This window comes from Dendronephthya gigantea, unplaced genomic scaffold (genome assembly GCF_004324835.1).
Source record: "Dendronephthya gigantea isolate DGI-Jeju-01 unplaced genomic scaffold, DenGig_1.0 000006F, whole genome shotgun sequence".
Taxonomy (NCBI): Eukaryota; Metazoa; Cnidaria; class Anthozoa; order Malacalcyonacea; family Nephtheidae; genus Dendronephthya; species Dendronephthya gigantea.
In genome coordinates this window covers 3,643,463-3,659,656 of record NW_021163016.1, presented here as the reverse complement: position 1 = coordinate 3,659,656, position 16,194 = coordinate 3,643,463, and the positions used below count along the sequence as shown (strand labels likewise).

Here is a 16,194-nt window from a genome sequence, read left to right as displayed (position 1 = left end):
TGGGAACGAACTTGAAGTGTTTAATAATATCATGGTTTTCACCAGATCATGACACTTACATGAGCATTAGGCTTGCTGCATTCCTCGCTCGCATAGGAATTTGGTAGTCTTATTAGATAGCCGTATTATTGATCTTATAAACTCACTGGATTGATATATTAAACTAATAAACTTCTATTTTGAAGTTATAACTACATGTCAAAAGGCTCTCTAGCGGCCATCTTTCTTCTCTTTCTTCCTCCAGGCGGTCTCCCAACTCTGTATTACGCAACACTCCAGCTTCACAATAACGCTGGCAAAGATGTTGAAATTGTTGAGAGCGGCGGCCAGGAACCAGCACACTTGCTTACCAAGGGTGAAATAAGAAAAATAAAATTAATTGGCCATGAAACTAAACATTATAAGTTTGAAGCGATTGACAACAGTACCGGAGAATCGTTAGTGTTAAATAATCAGGCTTTTTCAACTGTTACACTTGGTGAGGATCCTGATCGTGTTATGGACGTCACGATTAGCAAACCAAGTAAGTTCCAGTTCAGATACCAGACTCTTGGGTAGTTCAGACTCTGACGTTCAAACTATGACTTATATGAGATACCTTTTTTAGGTAGTTCAGACACAAACCACGATAGCTTATTGTGGAATACTGCCTGCACTAAAGCAATCAATTTCTTTCGTAGTTCATCGTTGAAATCTTTTATTTGTAGGTCACTTTTACACAGTAATCACACACACTGGGACACAGCCAGACGCAGGAACAAGTGCAAACGTGTTTGTTCAATTGATTGGTAACCAAGGTCGAACTGAAGAATTACCTTTAAAACATTCTGGAGCCAAAGAATTTAATCCGGGACAGTGAGTGTTCATCTGACATAAAACCCAAGCTTTCTCGTTGAACATATTATTTCTCTCACTCAAGCGCCGAAACTGTGATTTCAACGAGGAGCTAACTGCTTGCTTTGACTTCATTTAGAATTGACAAATTCCGTGTTCCTGCGTTGGATATTGGTAAGATTATTAAAGTAAAAGTAAAGCATGACGGTGGAGGAAAATCACCTTCGTGGTATCTGAACAAGGTAAATTTTAAATACGTTTTATGAAGCTTACATTTGAAGGCAGAAGAACAACATTGTTGAATTAATCGAGAAAGATGTCTTGTGCGTTTGTTGTATTGTCTGGCTGAGTGTTTTATTTTTGGGATTTCGCTGTAGGTTATAGTAAAAGATGATAACCTGCAGAACTACGAGTTTCCATTTTATGATTGGTTGACTGGCGTAAACAGTGAGACAGAACCTGTGGAAAAACAGCTGCTGTTGTTTCATGGAAAACGTGAGTTACCTGAGATTACTTTGTTTAGTATCGATGACCAGTTATTGCCAGTGGACCATATTTCATCTCGTATTGCATGATCCAGTGCTATCTGATATATCATTCCTAGGGACGTGTGTTCCTGTGTGTAAGAATGGAGGCGAATGCATTGGAGGGAAGTGCCAATGTCCAAGTCTATTTGAAGGAGCAAGTTGCGAAAAAGGTTTCACAATTTTTCTTCCTCTTTTAACTCATATTAACGCTAACACTGCGTCGCCCATGTCAACGGCTTTAAGAGTGAATTGTTTCAACTTTTCATTAACCAATTGCTGAAATTATATGGTTAAAATCTGCGAAGCACTCTACCCCTTTAATACTGCGCATGTCCTTTTTCAGCCTTGTGCCCAGTGCCTTGCAAGAATGGCGGAGAATGTGTGAATCCGACTACAAACGAGTGCCGCTGTGCAAAAGGATTCCAAGGACAATATTGTGAAAATGGTAATGTGTGAGGTTTAATTCAAAATTTTCAATGCACGTCGAGACAAATACGTGACTGTATTTTTTATTGTTCAGCTGTGTGTACGCTGAGATGTCTCAACGGTGGTATTTGTATTGGGCCTAACCGCTGTTTATGTCTGCCTGCGTATTCTGGACTCCGATGCGAGATATGTAAGTTTTGTGTTCCCATGCGAGCGCTTTTACTGGCGTTGTCTCAGCACAAAAAGAAAAACAACATTTTGAACTCCTTGTTCAACTCTTCCAGCCTCGTGTAAACCAGATTGCATCAATGGCGGAACTTGCAAAGATGGCAAATGTGAATGTTCCTCGGGATATTCTGGTGAATATTGTCAAATTGGTAAGTGCATCGGTAGTGGTAACACTGGATCGATTCTTACTAGACCTCTAGGAAGAACAGTCTAGAACTGATAGAGCTATCCAGTCTAAATAAAGTTAGTTTAGTGTAGGTTTCCTCCTGTAGTAACACTGGATCAATAAGAGATGATCCTTACTGGACCTCTAGGAAGAACAGTTTAGAACTGATAGAGCTATCCAGTATAAATAAAGTTAGTTTAGTTTAGGTTTCCTCCTGTAGTAGCACTGGATCAATAAGAGATGATCCTTACTGGACCTCTAGGAAGAACAGTTTCGAACTGATAGAGTTTTCTGGTATCTCAGTGTCTGGTTTATTCATTTAGAACACACATGTGAACTCCCACTTGAAATTGGACCATGTTTACATGATCTAAGACAAGAGATCAAGAATGGAAAAGCTGATGAAAGAAGCGAAGGATGTAGTAAATATCTCACTGAAGTATTAAACAATTGTCCAGCGCGTGGTTCAACCTACACCCAGGCTGAGTGCGAGAAACAATGTGGTAAGTTTCGTGTGCCCTGCGTGGTGCGGGACTTTGACACGTAGTAATCACGAGAACTACACGAACAGGGTTATTGTCTGGCATGCGCTCATAGAATTCATCTAACATGATTTTTAATGGCATTATAGATCCGACTGCAAACACAGTCTGTTCCAGAGTTTGGAATCCAGCAAAATGTCAGACGGACACTAAACGCTTTAGGTTTAATGCGCAGACTCGAACATGTGATCAATTCATGTTCTCCGGTTGCCTAGGAAACAGGAATAACTTCGCCTCGGAAAGTGCATGTAACCAGGCATGTTCCACAGGTAGGATCTGGGAGTGATTGATTGACTCTCAGTCAACAATACTTAGTGATCAATCTCTTGATTTCTTATACAGACCTAAGAAGACGCAAACGACAAAGAACGCCAGGCTTTTTGGAGCATTTTCTGAGGAGGCCGTTTTAACTGTGAGCCCGGAAAACTATTATGAAATTTTAGGAACATTTATTTTATTTATTAGATTTATTTAATGAAGTTGTAAAATATTTAGATGATTTTGTATGAGGTAGTGCAGATTTGTATATCTACCTGATATATTTGACCGCAAATATTTGTATATAAAGTGTTGTTTAGTGAAGCTCCAACATTGCAGTATTTTTCAGCCAAAACTTCCTGGTTTGCCAGGATCCTATTTACGTTCATTAGTGTTACTTAAGCTGTGTTCATTGTCTTTGTAAGTTTATGCAAAAATTGAGAGAATGGCAAATATGAAATAATAAACTCCATACAACTGACAAAATTAAAAAAGAGATATTTTAACCAGCAGCAGGAGTCGAGACAACCGGAGATGAGCTCGTGTGACCCAACGGTTTTCGCAGCAGCGGGCGAGATGCGCAGATGCATGTACGCTTGCGCGGACCTAATTATATTAACCAATCATATGAGTCCTGGAGGGTGTTGGTGCAGAATAACAGCAGGATGGTGAGAAAGTATTCTGTGGTAAAGTCAAAGTGACCAAATCTAATCTTCTGGCAAAGAATAAAGACAAGTACTCCTTTACAGTTTACAGACATGGATAGTTGCTTAAAACTGATTCCTCGTAACTGTTACAATACGTACAGTTCAGTAGTTCTTGCTTTGTTTGTAGCAATTGGCGTGGTTCTGGTTGCAATCGCGAGTGATAACGAGTCGAAATCAAGTCTAGAATGTGACCTCACAAGCTCTTTATTCAAGGGGAAGTACATTGAAACACAATGTCGTCTTCAATATGCCCAAGAATTCCTCCCTTCGTTATCTCTCAATGTCCAGATTGTGATAAGTTTTGGACTTGTCGTTGTATGTAGTGTCGTGTACGGTTACCTGGTGAAACATAGAGTGGACATGTTCACAAATAATCCAAACACAACGACGAACGAGGGCGTAGAAGAAAGTCAGCCATTGTCTGAGGCATCGCCAGCCACACCAGTGGCCTATCAAGGTAGTAATCGTTATTTTGTATTTATGGCTTACATAATCCATTTATTCGTTTGTCGTATAATACCACTGACAATATTCTCAGCATTTCTCTTAACCTCGTTCAATTTTCCGACCGATTTTGAATGTTCTTTGCCCAATATGAAAACAACAACTAGTACTTCCCATGAGAACGTCACACGGTCAACTACGAATTCTTCATTTTTGGACTGCACTTATTCAATGGCTGGAAAGAAAGAACAAGTTGTTGTCGGCTTTATCACGATAAATTTTCTTTTCGATGCAGTGACACTCGTTGAGATTGTTTATCTGTTGTGGTCGGCATGGAAGAGGCCCACTTTTCATACTGATCAGGAGTTTATTAACGTGTACCTTCTACGAAAACGAACCAAAACAATCCTAGAAATAACTAATCTGATTCGGGAAGGACAATCCAATAATTTGTTTAATGTGAGTCAAGGCTTTAGAAGGAAACGAAACCTGGATGAAATTTATATCAATGTTATAATTCAAGATGGAAGGGATTCTAGAAGTGAATTTATGAAGAAAGGTAGACATGAGATTTATGACATTCAATTGGAAAAGCCCCCCAGTTCAAAAGTACTTGAGAGTACAGCAGAATTATTTCAAGCAGCAGAAGCTGGTGAAGACCATCCTAGAACTGTTCTTGTAGTTGGCAGACCAGGTATCGGGAAAACTTTGCTGACTGAAAAAATTTTTCACGAGTGGCTACGAGATAAAAGAACTGAATTCTGGCATGAAAAAATTGTACTTCTGATTCTATTCCGTAATTTTAACAAGGGAGAAACAAGTTTACAAGACATGTTACATCAGGCTCATGGTCTTGGAAAGTCAATATCATTACCTGAGTCCAACAGCATGTCCATCTATGAATATGTTTGCCAGAAACCAAGCAATGCAGTCCTTGTTTTCGATGGCTTAGATGAACTTCAAGTAGATGATAAATGTTTAACTGATGGAAAAATCATAAACAACCCAAAAGAGCTTGCACATATTTACCTGATTTTTAAACAGCTGGTGAAAGGCAAACTATTACCTGGAGCCACTGTGTTAACCACATCTCGACCCACAGCAGAACACATCTACCAAAATCTTGATTTTAAAAGAGAGGTGGAGATATTGGGTTTTAGTGAGAAACAAATAGAAGAGTATGTTGGGAAATTTTGTTATGATGACACACAGAAAAGTTCAGAAATATGGAACATAATCAAGAACTCTCCAGAACTACTAAGCTTCTGTTATGTACCGGTTAACTCCTCCATTGTGTGCTTGACATTGCATGAAAGCCTTTATTTTGGTGAACATGCAACAGATGGAAACTACAGCAGGATTCCCAGAACAATAACTGAACTGTACAAAAGGGCTATAAAGATTTTGCTGTTCAAACACAATTCAAAATACCGCCATAAAGAACCCCGAAAAAATTACTTGACTGCAAAACTTCCAGAGCAGCTTCGAAAGGATTTAGACAAACTGAAAGAAATTGCAAGGGAAGGGATGGGAAATGACCAACTAGTTTTTGAGTTTGATGGCAGCGATGAATTTATAACTGACTTGGCAAATTCTGGTGTATTTAATCAGTTAGAAGATGAAAATCGGTACATCTTTTCTTTTCTTCATCTTACAATTCAAGAGTTTCTGGCTGCACTACATGTGGTTGATGATATTAAAAATGTTGAAAGATTTTTAGAAGATCACATTAATGAACCCAGGTGGCATTTGGTGATCCAATTTGTAGCTGGGTTACTTGGAGATAAAATGAGAGAGTTAAGGTATGCCTAAGTTTTCTTCAAATTAGATAAAGTTATATAGTAGCCAGTTATATTGTATAGTCACAACTCAATTTGATAGCCATATACATGTAAGGGAATCTTCTTATATTATTTATTCATTGTTGAATCATTTAGTCTATATAATCTTGTATTCATTCACATTTAATTATTGATCAGGTCAGCAGAGCATGAAAACAGTGAAGTAATCGATGAACCCAGGTGGCATTTCGTTAACCGATTTGTAGCTGGGTTACTTGGAGATAAAATGAGAGAGTTAAGGTATGCTTAATTTTTCTTCAAATTAGATAAAGTTATATAGTAGCCAGTGATATTGTATAGTCACAACTCAATTTGATAGCCATATACATGTAAGGGAATCTTCTTATATTATTTATTCATTGTTGTACATTTAGTCTATATAATCTTGTATTCATTCACATTAATTATTGATCAGGTCAGCAAAGCATGACGACAGTGAAGTGATTGAACGTATATGCAAAAGGTAAAAAATTGTTACAATTTATAGGCATATTGGGTTGTATTGCGTTATGGCTGATGCATGTTGCTAGCTAGCATCAATTTAAAACCCTTAACAAAAATCTGCAACAGCTTCCTTACCCAGCATTAGCGACATTGAGGATTTTCCAAAGTTGATAAAACCTCTGCCTGTTGTATAAATTATGAATGATTCTGATTAGCCAATTCTGTGAAAGGTTGCTGTACTTATTTTTTATTCAAACAATTATTAGCATAATTATAATCATCTGTTATCAGATGATTTAATGAAATTATAACTTTTGATGACTTTGATTGATTCCAGTGTAGTCTCCAAGTCAATAGCTTTGCATGCTGTAAAAAGAGTACAATGAAATATTAATTATACAGTTTATACTGATTATAGACTTTATAGGACAAGCACGTGCCAGTTGAGGTTGTTTGAAGCGATATGATTGGCTAATCAGTGATTCACGTGATACTCGGCTGCGGCTCAATTTTGTATTTTTTATGCCCCGCGAAGATGAGGAGAAAACTTAGTTAAAAACAAACAAAAAACCTTGAAAAACTATTCAAAATTATTAAAAAGAAAGAAGAAAAAGCTAAAATTACCTGAATGGATGTATTTAAAATATTTAAGTGACGTTTTTGTTGCTGTAATTCAAAAATATGAGGTAATATTTTACTGTTTTCAACAATTTATCAAAAAGCTAATACGAATTCAATAGTTTTGTTTCTTATGGAAAGACGATAACCTTCAATTTTTGCAGACGAAAGGGAAAAACCATTTTAACACCATTTTTTTTAAAGAAAAGCTGTCACAGAATTTATATTTTCTTTTCAGAAATTTTTACTTTTGTAGTTTTGTTTCTACAAAAAACAAAATCAGTATTAGTCTGTACATGTGTTGTCGTCTTTACACCGTGAATGGATTTTCTTTTTGATGAAATGGCCATTTATACTACGAAGTTTTATCTAAATATAATTCTAAACTTCTAAACTTTTCTCTCAAAATATCTTAATCTAGATTTCAAGACTGGATGCCAAAGAAACGACGTATTGACTGGAGTAATGACAAAAGTTTACTCGTGATAAAAAGTGTTTGGGAAATGCAAGAAGATCGCGTCATGAAAATGATTTCGTCGTTTGCGTCTGAGGATGATGACTCGTTTGCATCTGAGGATGATGACTTGTTTGCATCTGAGGATGATCATGAAAGATTTACTTTGTTTGGATTAAATATTGCACCAGCAGAATCTACGGCTTTGTTTAAATTTTTAAGCCACATCAAGAACTTGAAACAGCTTAAAATCAATGGTTGTACTGTGACGAACATTACTATCCGTGAATTGGCTGAGTTTTTGAAGAAAGATAAGCATGGCCTGGAGAATGACAACTGTGAACTTACTGAACTAGATGTAAGTAACAATACTGGTTTAACAACTGAAGGTGTTAAATATTTAAGTGATGCTTTGAAGAGTGACAACTGTAAACTTACTAAACTATATGTAAGTGCCAATGATTTAAAAACTGAAGGTGTTAAATATTTAAGTGATGCTTTGAAGAGTGACAACTGTAAACTTACTAAACTATATGTAAGTGCCAATGATTTAGAAACTAAAGGTGCTAAATATTTAAGTGATGCTTTGAAGAGTGACAACTGTAAACTTACTAAACTAAATGTAAGTGGCAATGATTTTAAAACTGAAGGTGCTAAATATTTAAGTGATGCTTTGAAGAGAGACAACTGTAAACTTACTAAACTAAATGTAAGTGGCAATGATTTAAAAACTAAAGGTGCTAAATATTTAAGTGATGCTTTGAAGAGTGACAACTGTAAACTTACTAAACTAAATGTAAGTGGCATTGGTTTAACAACTGAAGGTGTTAAATATTTAAGTGATGCTTTGAAGAATGACAACTGTAAACTTACTAAACTATATGTAAGTGTCAATGATTTAAAAACTGAAGGTGTTAAATATTTAAGTGATGCCCTGAAGAGTGACAACTGTAAACTTACTAAACTAGATGTAAGTCTCAATGATTTAAAAACTGAAGGTGTTAAATATTTAAGTGATGCTTTGAAGAATGACAACTGTAAACTTACTAAACTAGATGTAAGTAGCAATGATTTAAAAACTGAAGATGTTAAATATTTAAGTGATGCTTTGAAGAGTGACAACTGTAAACTTACTGAACTAAATGTAAGTTACAATGGTTTAAAAACTGAAGGTGCTAAATATTTAAGAGATGCTAAGAGAGACAACTGCAAACTGATTTACTAAATGTAAAGTCGTAATGACTGCAATTGTGTAAAACGCGTCAAACCTTGTGAAATGTTTTTGTGAAGCTGTATATTGCAGGCAAATCATATTAATATTTTTCTTCATGACACATCAGGTATTTTACTCTCATAGTTTTTTTATTCCTTTATACGAGCAAATGTTCTTTGAAATGTTTTTTGTGGAATATATTTTGCGTATGTTGATGAGACGTTATGCGAAATTTCTGATGGAATTTTTTACCAAACATTTAATAAATCAGTTTAGATTGTTTAAAAATCAATCAATGTTTGTAGTTTCTGACTATTAAGTTTTTATTGTTTTGTAAATACTATTTCTAATTGTATATGATTGTATTTCGCATAAGTATTTTGTAGTTTGAATCATTCGTAAGGTAGATTTCTTTAAACTAACTCGCAGGACACTGGAGTGATTGCCGATTGGACAGTTGTGTATTGCATTGTGTATTTAAAATAAACTTTTTACAGCTACTCTTAATGCTTTGTCTTTCTATACATCTCGTCCGAAGACCTTCCTATATGAACACATGGATAAATTTTGTCTCAGGAAAGCAACTTTGATTGTTTGACACCAAACAAGCACATGCTATTGTCGGGAAGATTACACATACTCATTTCAATACTTCAAAGTCATCTCACGCTTCGTTAACCGGGATCATGTAAACAGCATTTAGGCTAAAATAAACTTTTTACTACTAATATAAATTTGGTCTCAGGCAACTTTATAATAAAAAAATTACTACTTATGCTTTGTCTTAGCGACCATGATTATCCATCTCATTCAGTGATCTCATCAAAGTGCTAGCTTGGGTACCAGGTCTGGATCATCTTCATACAAACCAACCCCTGAGCGAGGACATTGTTGTTGGTGCAAGGGGAAATTTATCTCAACAGGCTACCAGTATGCCGCTCAATTGTTGACAATATACTGAACTGTTTGATCATCCATTGTTTAAAACATCTCAAATGAGAAAGAGAGCCAGGGGTTTAAAGCAAAACATATTTTTGTCTGTGGCAGGTAATAAATCCTGCAACCTTGTGATTTTGATGAGGTATTTTACAACCTACTATTGCCTCTTGTAATTAAGACAGATTTCCAACTTGTTGTTACCAGGTTGCATAATATTAACAAAGAACACTTTCAAACTGTTACTAGCAAAAATTTAAATTGACAATATGTGTTTTGATAGTGGGCATGCCAAAACTTTCATGTGATTTATAATTGTAACATTATATAGACAGACTAACAAGCTTGCAAAAATAAAATGAGAGAAAAATTTCTTACATCTATGGTATTTAGAAATAATGATCTGATGTTAGTATGGGACAGTCATTAAACTCTGTCATATAATCGTACAAAAGTGCAACATCCTGTGGCAAGTTTTTGGGACCACCCTCAAATCCAGTCTCCTGTAATGTCACATTAGGATCCAGGACCACCATCTCTCTCTCATTGTCTTTGTAGATGGTCAAATTCTGTGTTGACTCACCAAGTCTCTCATGAATTAGTTCCACAATAGAGTAGATACTCACATGAGCATGAATTAAGATTTCAAAGTTCCCTGGATAGCTGTTGACATTTGCAAACGTGACAAGCCTCAATTCTAGTTGTATGTATCTGAAAAAAAATATTTTTCACTGAAATTTTGAAGATGTATGGAAGATTTTATAAATCAGCATAGATGATTCTAGTATGTCATTTCTGACTGTTGCAAGCAACTTGCAAACTGACCAACCATTTTCTGTAGTGATCTGATGAAAGATGAGATACTGAACTATACCCACCTTGGGAAAGCTTCTTTCATGGGCTTCCATAATCCTAGTTTACAACATGGACAATTTTTAAGTTTCTCTCTAACAATTGTCAAATTGGGAAGATCCGTGTCTGGAACAATATCTGATTTACGAAAGTACTTTAACCCTTTTGAAAACTCTAAATAGTCGATCAATTCATTCGAATCTTGATCCAACTTCTTTGCAAGAAGATATAATTCAATTTTATTGCAGGGTGCGTCAAGATCTCTCATTCCAGCATAAAACTCCTCGTATGTCAAACACCCATCACCATTCAGGTCGAAACGTCGAAAAAGGTCGATAGCTCTACCATAATTGTGCAGCATCCATTCATCAATACGAGTCACAAATGATTGATGTAACTCTTCAGCTGCTTCAAATGCCTCAGCTGCTTTCTCAAGTTTCTCCTGTTGAAAAAAAAGGTAAATATTAGCTCGTTCTGCACTTTGAATGCTATTGTAAGTAACCATTCGTCATTAGATGAAGATAATCATATAATGATCTACTTTAGCGATGCTGGTTTTGAAAACTACCTTTGCTAGCTCTTCTTTAGATTTCTTTGGTTGTTTTTTCTTCCTATAAACATCGATATAATTCTATAAACGGTTACACAGGAATAAAGTACAAGGTAACTGTTTGGACATTTGCACAAAATTTACAAGGAGTTTATGTCTTTAAACACAAAGGAATTCTGCTTAATAAACCTACTTTCCTTTCTTTTTCGTTGGCATATTTTTAACTTTTACAATAATCGATGAACGATCTGTGATGTTTATTTCAATAGTTTTGTTTGTTTACATTTTTCAAATTGCAACATTGCCTTAGCAACATTTTTAGCACCATTTTTCTCGCCAATTAAAATGCGCCGCGCCAAAATTTTCGCGCAAAATTTTGAATTCAACGAAATCGAATGCAAAGAAATGAATGAAATGTACGTTTTTACAAAAAGTTTCGATTTAAAATATATAATTTTTGTTGCTAAGAGATTCCGCGCGTTAAATGGGGCATTTTACATTCTCAAAGATTCAAAATATGTACTGTAATAATGACTTTTGAGATCAATTTCATCGTATGTAATGTTGAACACAGCCTGGGAGCGGAAGACAAGACTCAAATCACTCACGTGAAATTGCAATAAAATTTAATCAACTGCTTAGTAAGTTCCACTTCTTATTTTCTTTATTCTGTTTTCTGACTTAGGTACCAGGTATTTCTGGCTGTGTTTAAATTTCAGTACGTATTTTGTTGATAGAAAAGAGAAAATTCTCAAATGAATGCAGAAGAGCTACATAAGGAAGTCTTGGCTTTTGTTTTGGACAATGTTAAAATCAGCAAAGTCCTGGAAGAGGTTAAGGTTTACAACCCCTGTAGAAATATTTTTCCTAGAGGCAGTGAAGCTAATGCCTTGCCCAGAGCAATTGCATATGAAACATTTTATTTCAGCAAATAGCCAAAGAATTGAACAGTACGTCAGTACCTACTGTATCCAGTAATTATGGTTAATGTCTCTCTATAGCTTTCTCAAGATGCTGTTCCTTCAAATGACATAATTCAAATGACTGGTGAGAAATAACTTATCGTAAGCCTACAGTATGCAGGCCTTTTTATCAGAAACAGCTGCTATTGTAAAGATTACTGAATATTTAAAATATATTTCCTTTTTTCATTATTGTTTAGAAGATTCTTGCATGCAACATTTCCATGCAATTTCAAAGACTACCTGCCTCCCTGTTAGTCTGGTTGCCTCTCAAATATTTGCACAACAGTTGTTGGATGTAGTCAAAGTTGATCAACCTCACAACCAAAATGTTGGTCATAACTACTACCATCTGTTATCTTATGAAGTAAAGGTGAGTTTTGATATCCAAGAGGGAGCTCTTGGAAGATTCTGTAATCAACAATCCATTCTGCTTCTTTTAGACAAAAGTTGAAGTCCTGTTGGTTTTTATGAATAGAATCAAAGACAAAGAAACAAATTGTTTTGACAAATTGAACTTCATCAAAAGTCTTCCAGCCATGGTACAGCAATAATACTTGCAATGCATTTGTTTGTTGGCTAAAATTATGACAGTTTAATTAATTGTATTCCAGGCAATTCCCATGGAACTGATTTGGCTGTTAAATGAAAATTTTGTTGTGTCTTTCCAAACTTGTTTTTTAAGGTAAGAGTTTGTACCAAAATTGTTACATCAGGTATAGCACGTACTGTGTGTACAGATCGAATCAATATGTTCATGGTAGATAGCTGAGAATCTACAGAGCTTATTCTTATTATTTAGTTGGTATTCTAATGAGGAATGGTTGGAAAGGTTTTGTAAAGGTATTGCAAGTCTTTTTTGTGATGGTGACCAAGATAGCATTGTTCTTCGAAAGAAAATCCTTCAAGGTCAGTCTGGTCAGACATAAACCTTAATTCACCAGTATATCTGGATAAGATGGTGGCTAGACGTAGCTGACATACATAATTGTTTCATAAAATATGGCCATCAGTACTTAAATATAAATAGAATTGGAGTGAATATGATTATCTTTCAATATTTAGTTTTCATTGGAGATTTATTGCTAATGGGCTATGGAAACTTACAGGAAAACAAAGAGGTTATTAAGGTATGTCTTCATGTTTTGATTAATTAGGTAATTTCCAGGTGCAGTTAACATCTACTTTTTAAACAATCGAACATTTGAATTATGTTTGAAATTTATCATGTTATATCTTCTCAATTTCACAAGAAAACTCAGGAAAGTCTTTTTAAACTCATGAAATGTAAGTCAAAACTCTTATCTCACCCTGTACCAGTTTAATAACTATATAAGAGTTAAAGACTCGCTTCATTTTCGTAATTTAAGATACAGAGTCTGCAAAGCAAGATGAGGCAGAAGAAGTGGTGAATAATTGGTAGGAATTCAGAAAAAAATTATAATAAAAATAACAGAATGTATTAATTTTTTTCTTTTTCATTTCAGGTTATCTGTGTGTAAAGTTATCCGTGAGTTGGAAGAGGTTCCTGTAGAAATAATTCAAAGGTTTCTCCGAGAATTGTTATCAGATCTTTTATCAACACCTTGCAGTTTGTCAGTCAAGGATGCCATTTCACATCAAGATAAATGGACATTTGAATTCCTCTCTGGAGCAACAAGAATCAAATATTTACAGGTTTGTTGGCTGGATTTTTGTCAAGTCAGGAGATAATCATGATGAATGCGGGATCTTGCAGATCATAAAAATGATCTTTTCTGTCTACTAGACCTCTAAAGAAACAATTTTTTTCTGTTCTTAGTTTGTTTCAGTGTTTAGCAGTGAGGATATCATTCAAATCATTCAACATGCTGTTGAGTCAATCAAGGTAAGTGTTTTGCCATAGATACCGAGTTTACTGCAAAGTTATACTGTTGACTGACAAATTGACGAACCGTCTCTCTCTTGAACCAGCTCGAGCGTTCATGATTTTTTTATGTCGCTTTAGTCTGAAACTGTGAATATTAAAGAACTCTGCCATCTTTTCACTGTTTCCCTTGTTCAAAATGAAGAATCTCGTAAATCATTTGATGGTATAGTAGTTCATTTTTTGAATTCATTTATCTGGAAATGGAGGTAATGGCTTTATTGCTCAAAGCCTCTATGCCTTTTTCGAGGAAATAATTTCTATCAAAGCATGCGACCTCGTGTTTGACATAACGATGCTTGTTTTTTCTGAATATTATTGTGTTTGTTTCAAACGTTTTTCTAATCCATTGCAATGCCTTCATAGATTTCCTTGGACAATGCCTTTTGGATTCGCTAGATAATTGTGATGAGTTACAGTTTGATCTAGTTTTGCTTCTACGTAGACAAGCTGTCTTTGAAGGAAATCACATTTCACCTTCGTACGCAACTTGGTTTGAGGTGATTTGTCGCTTCACCTTAATTTCTACCCGTCACTCACTCATTTAATAGTTAATCCGACGAAATGAATATTTTCCTTTAATTTGATCGTGGCAACTTCTGAACTCTGATACTAATCTCCCCGTTCCCGTTGTTTTGCAGCAAACGTTTCTTACAAGAGGATCGTCGTTTGGTCTCAACGTGAAGAAAACCATTCACTTCTTCTTTAAAAGTCTCACAGAACTAGTTCCGTACGATAAACCTGAATTTTTGAAGGTACGAGGCAATCCTTTGTGGATCTCTTGGAAGAACTGGTTAATGGTTCCTCCCTAGTACTGGAACAATAAGAAATAATCCTGTCCGGTCTCTATAGGAAAAAGCGTTCAGAACTTATAGAATACTGTAATACTGTATATCATGTTTGCTCTTGTAGTATCACTGTATTCTACAAGACACAATCAATTACAACTGATACAGTTTATGGAAAATTAGAAACAATAGTCAATATTTATAATTTATGTTTCATCCAGGTGCATATCTTCAAGTGTCCTCAGGTGCCGTCGAAATATAAATATTATGCTGATGATTACATTTCATTAGCAAAGACGCGACTGGCTGACCTAAATGTAAGATTTTTGCGACTTGTTCGTTGATAAAACATTGTTGGTTTGGATAATTAAGATTTCTGCTGCTTCATTTTTTCTAAAGATACCTTTGGAAGAAAACACTGGACTTTTTACTCAAAATTCAAGCCAGGATGAGCAAGTTAAGGTCAGGAATAAGTAACTCTCTTTCTATATTATCGACGAGGATTAAGGCTAGAGTTAGGATTAGTTTATGTCAAGTGAAGGATTAGGACTGGAGTTAAGATTAGTGACGTCAAATGAAGGATTAGGTTAAAAAGATCTTGTTAGAGTCCAGGTAAAGAAAGAGTTGAGATCGATTTGGGAAGTATTTCAACGAAATAGTAACGATTATTTTCAGGTGATGGAACAGGCGAGACTTGATGTTAAGAAATGTCTTTTATTATATGACGAATCTGGGAAAATACCAATCTCAATCATGGAGGCCAGGTGACGATTAACCATCCTAATTGAAGTCATATTTTCATGTTTGTTTTTTTGCAGCTCAGGGTAATAGAGTGACTATTAGGAAAGGAGGTTTCTATGGTAAATGTTTACAGAATGTTTTATCTTTTCAGCATTTTCAGGAAGCCATATTTCATTGGCCGATTTCTTCCAGCCTTGTTTCAACCAAGACATGTACGTATTGCTCTGCCCAGAGGAATCGCTGCACAAAATCTTTCACTTGTTTTTTTATTTTATTTCCCTATTCTCGTAGTTACCAGAAGAAGGCGACATCAAAACTCGTTTAATTGATGAGCTGAACAGGTCAGAGAAACATCCATCGATCTAACTGTAAACTCACGAAGGATTATAACACTTTGTATACATTTTGCTTTTGCGAAAATTTCTGTCTAGGGCGGGAAAAATTCCTCAAGCCATGTTCAAATCATATCAACGACGATGCGAACGGCTCGAAGGTATAAACATTGATCGTATTTTAACACACTGAAATATGCACGTCAAGAAATCACACCCGTTTGCTTTGACAGGCTTCCCCGACGACGATAAACCTCGTGACAATGTTAAAGAACTCACCGACTGTCTGGAAAAACTTCCTAATATTCTGGTTTGCATGGCAGCAAGCGATGACGCCACTCAAGGTTTAGTATGTCATGCCAGTAGTGTGTGCTCGTAGAAGTCTGCATTATGACGTTGTCTGCGGACGGAGCTTGTATCTGATT

General features: G+C 35.6%; 4 protein-coding genes across 5 annotated transcripts in view; 3 read left to right on the top strand and 1 right to left on the bottom strand.

The window, feature by feature from the left end:
- Positions 1-3,457, top strand: part of LOC114516637 — a 30,531-nt gene extending 27,074 nt beyond the window's left edge. Inside the window, 11 exon segments of the mRNA XM_028536164.1 lie at positions 245-523; positions 708-855; positions 974-1,076; positions 1,212-1,329; positions 1,439-1,531; positions 1,705-1,806; positions 1,882-1,977; positions 2,072-2,164; positions 2,505-2,684; positions 2,813-2,992; positions 3,066-3,457. Of these exon segments, the coding sequence (XP_028391965.1) occupies positions 245-523; positions 708-855; positions 974-1,076; positions 1,212-1,329; positions 1,439-1,531; positions 1,705-1,806; positions 1,882-1,977; positions 2,072-2,164; positions 2,505-2,684; positions 2,813-2,992; positions 3,066-3,133 (1,460 nt within the window). The 3' untranslated portion in view covers positions 3,134-3,457.
- Positions 3,458-3,587: 130 nt separating this feature from the next.
- On the top strand, positions 3,588-10,000 carry LOC114516636 (NACHT, LRR and PYD domains-containing protein 3-like). The gene is made up of 6 exons (XM_028536163.1): positions 3,588-4,145; positions 4,428-5,934; positions 6,112-6,213; positions 6,389-6,436; positions 7,457-8,122; positions 9,970-10,000. The coding sequence occupies exons 1-6, from the start codon at positions 3,740-3,742 to the stop codon at positions 9,998-10,000; spliced, it is 2,760 nt and encodes a 919-aa protein (XP_028391964.1). The 5' UTR covers positions 3,588-3,739.
- The window catches only part of LOC114516411, a 24,483-nt gene continuing 18,091 nt past the window's right edge, over positions 9,803-16,194 (bottom strand). Inside the window, exons 1-4 of one of the 2 annotated variants that reach the window (XM_028535877.1) lie at positions 11,234-11,361; positions 11,059-11,101; positions 10,517-10,932; positions 9,803-10,349 (exon numbers count right to left, since the gene is read on the bottom strand). In XM_028535877.1, the coding sequence (XP_028391678.1) occupies positions 10,028-10,349; positions 10,517-10,932; positions 11,059-11,101; positions 11,234-11,256 (804 nt within the window). In that variant the 5' untranslated portion in view covers positions 11,257-11,361 and the 3' untranslated portion in view covers positions 9,803-10,027. Of the gene's footprint in view, positions 10,350-10,516; positions 10,933-11,058; positions 11,102-11,233; positions 11,362-16,194 lie in introns of those variants that run through there. The other variant, XM_028535878.1, reaches the window with a different exon arrangement.
- LOC114516635 (Fanconi anemia group A protein-like) overlaps positions 11,439-16,194 on the top strand; it is a 9,143-nt gene continuing 4,387 nt past the window's right edge. Inside the window, exons 1-22 of the mRNA XM_028536162.1 lie at positions 11,439-11,681; positions 11,778-11,873; positions 12,042-12,087; positions 12,203-12,375; positions 12,446-12,544; positions 12,617-12,687; positions 12,805-12,911; positions 13,068-13,132; positions 13,256-13,289; positions 13,373-13,421; positions 13,490-13,679; positions 13,804-13,869; positions 13,990-14,074; positions 14,275-14,408; positions 14,550-14,663; positions 14,918-15,013; positions 15,096-15,158; positions 15,372-15,460; positions 15,589-15,649; positions 15,729-15,778; positions 15,869-15,930; positions 16,003-16,113. Of these exons, the coding sequence (XP_028391963.1) occupies positions 11,796-11,873; positions 12,042-12,087; positions 12,203-12,375; positions 12,446-12,544; positions 12,617-12,687; positions 12,805-12,911; positions 13,068-13,132; positions 13,256-13,289; positions 13,373-13,421; positions 13,490-13,679; positions 13,804-13,869; positions 13,990-14,074; positions 14,275-14,408; positions 14,550-14,663; positions 14,918-15,013; positions 15,096-15,158; positions 15,372-15,460; positions 15,589-15,649; positions 15,729-15,778; positions 15,869-15,930; positions 16,003-16,113 (1,843 nt within the window). The 5' untranslated portion in view covers positions 11,439-11,681; positions 11,778-11,795. The remainder of the gene's footprint in view (positions 11,682-11,777; positions 11,874-12,041; positions 12,088-12,202; positions 12,376-12,445; positions 12,545-12,616; positions 12,688-12,804; positions 12,912-13,067; positions 13,133-13,255; positions 13,290-13,372; positions 13,422-13,489; positions 13,680-13,803; positions 13,870-13,989; positions 14,075-14,274; positions 14,409-14,549; positions 14,664-14,917; positions 15,014-15,095; positions 15,159-15,371; positions 15,461-15,588; positions 15,650-15,728; positions 15,779-15,868; positions 15,931-16,002; positions 16,114-16,194) is intronic.

Excerpts from the sequence above, each read along its gene's own strand:
- LOC114516636 (XM_028536163.1), top strand. The coding sequence starts at position 3,740 with ATGGATAGTTGCTTAAAACTGATTCCTCGTAACTGTTACAATACGTAC. Across the intron at positions 4,146-4,427 it reads CACACCAGTGGCCTATCAAG|TGACACTCGTTGAGATTGTT; the intron begins GTAGTAATCGTT and ends TTTTCGATGCAG. Across the intron at positions 5,935-6,111 it reads GATAAAATGAGAGAGTTAAG|GTCAGCAGAGCATGAAAACA; the intron begins GTATGCCTAAGT and ends ATTATTGATCAG.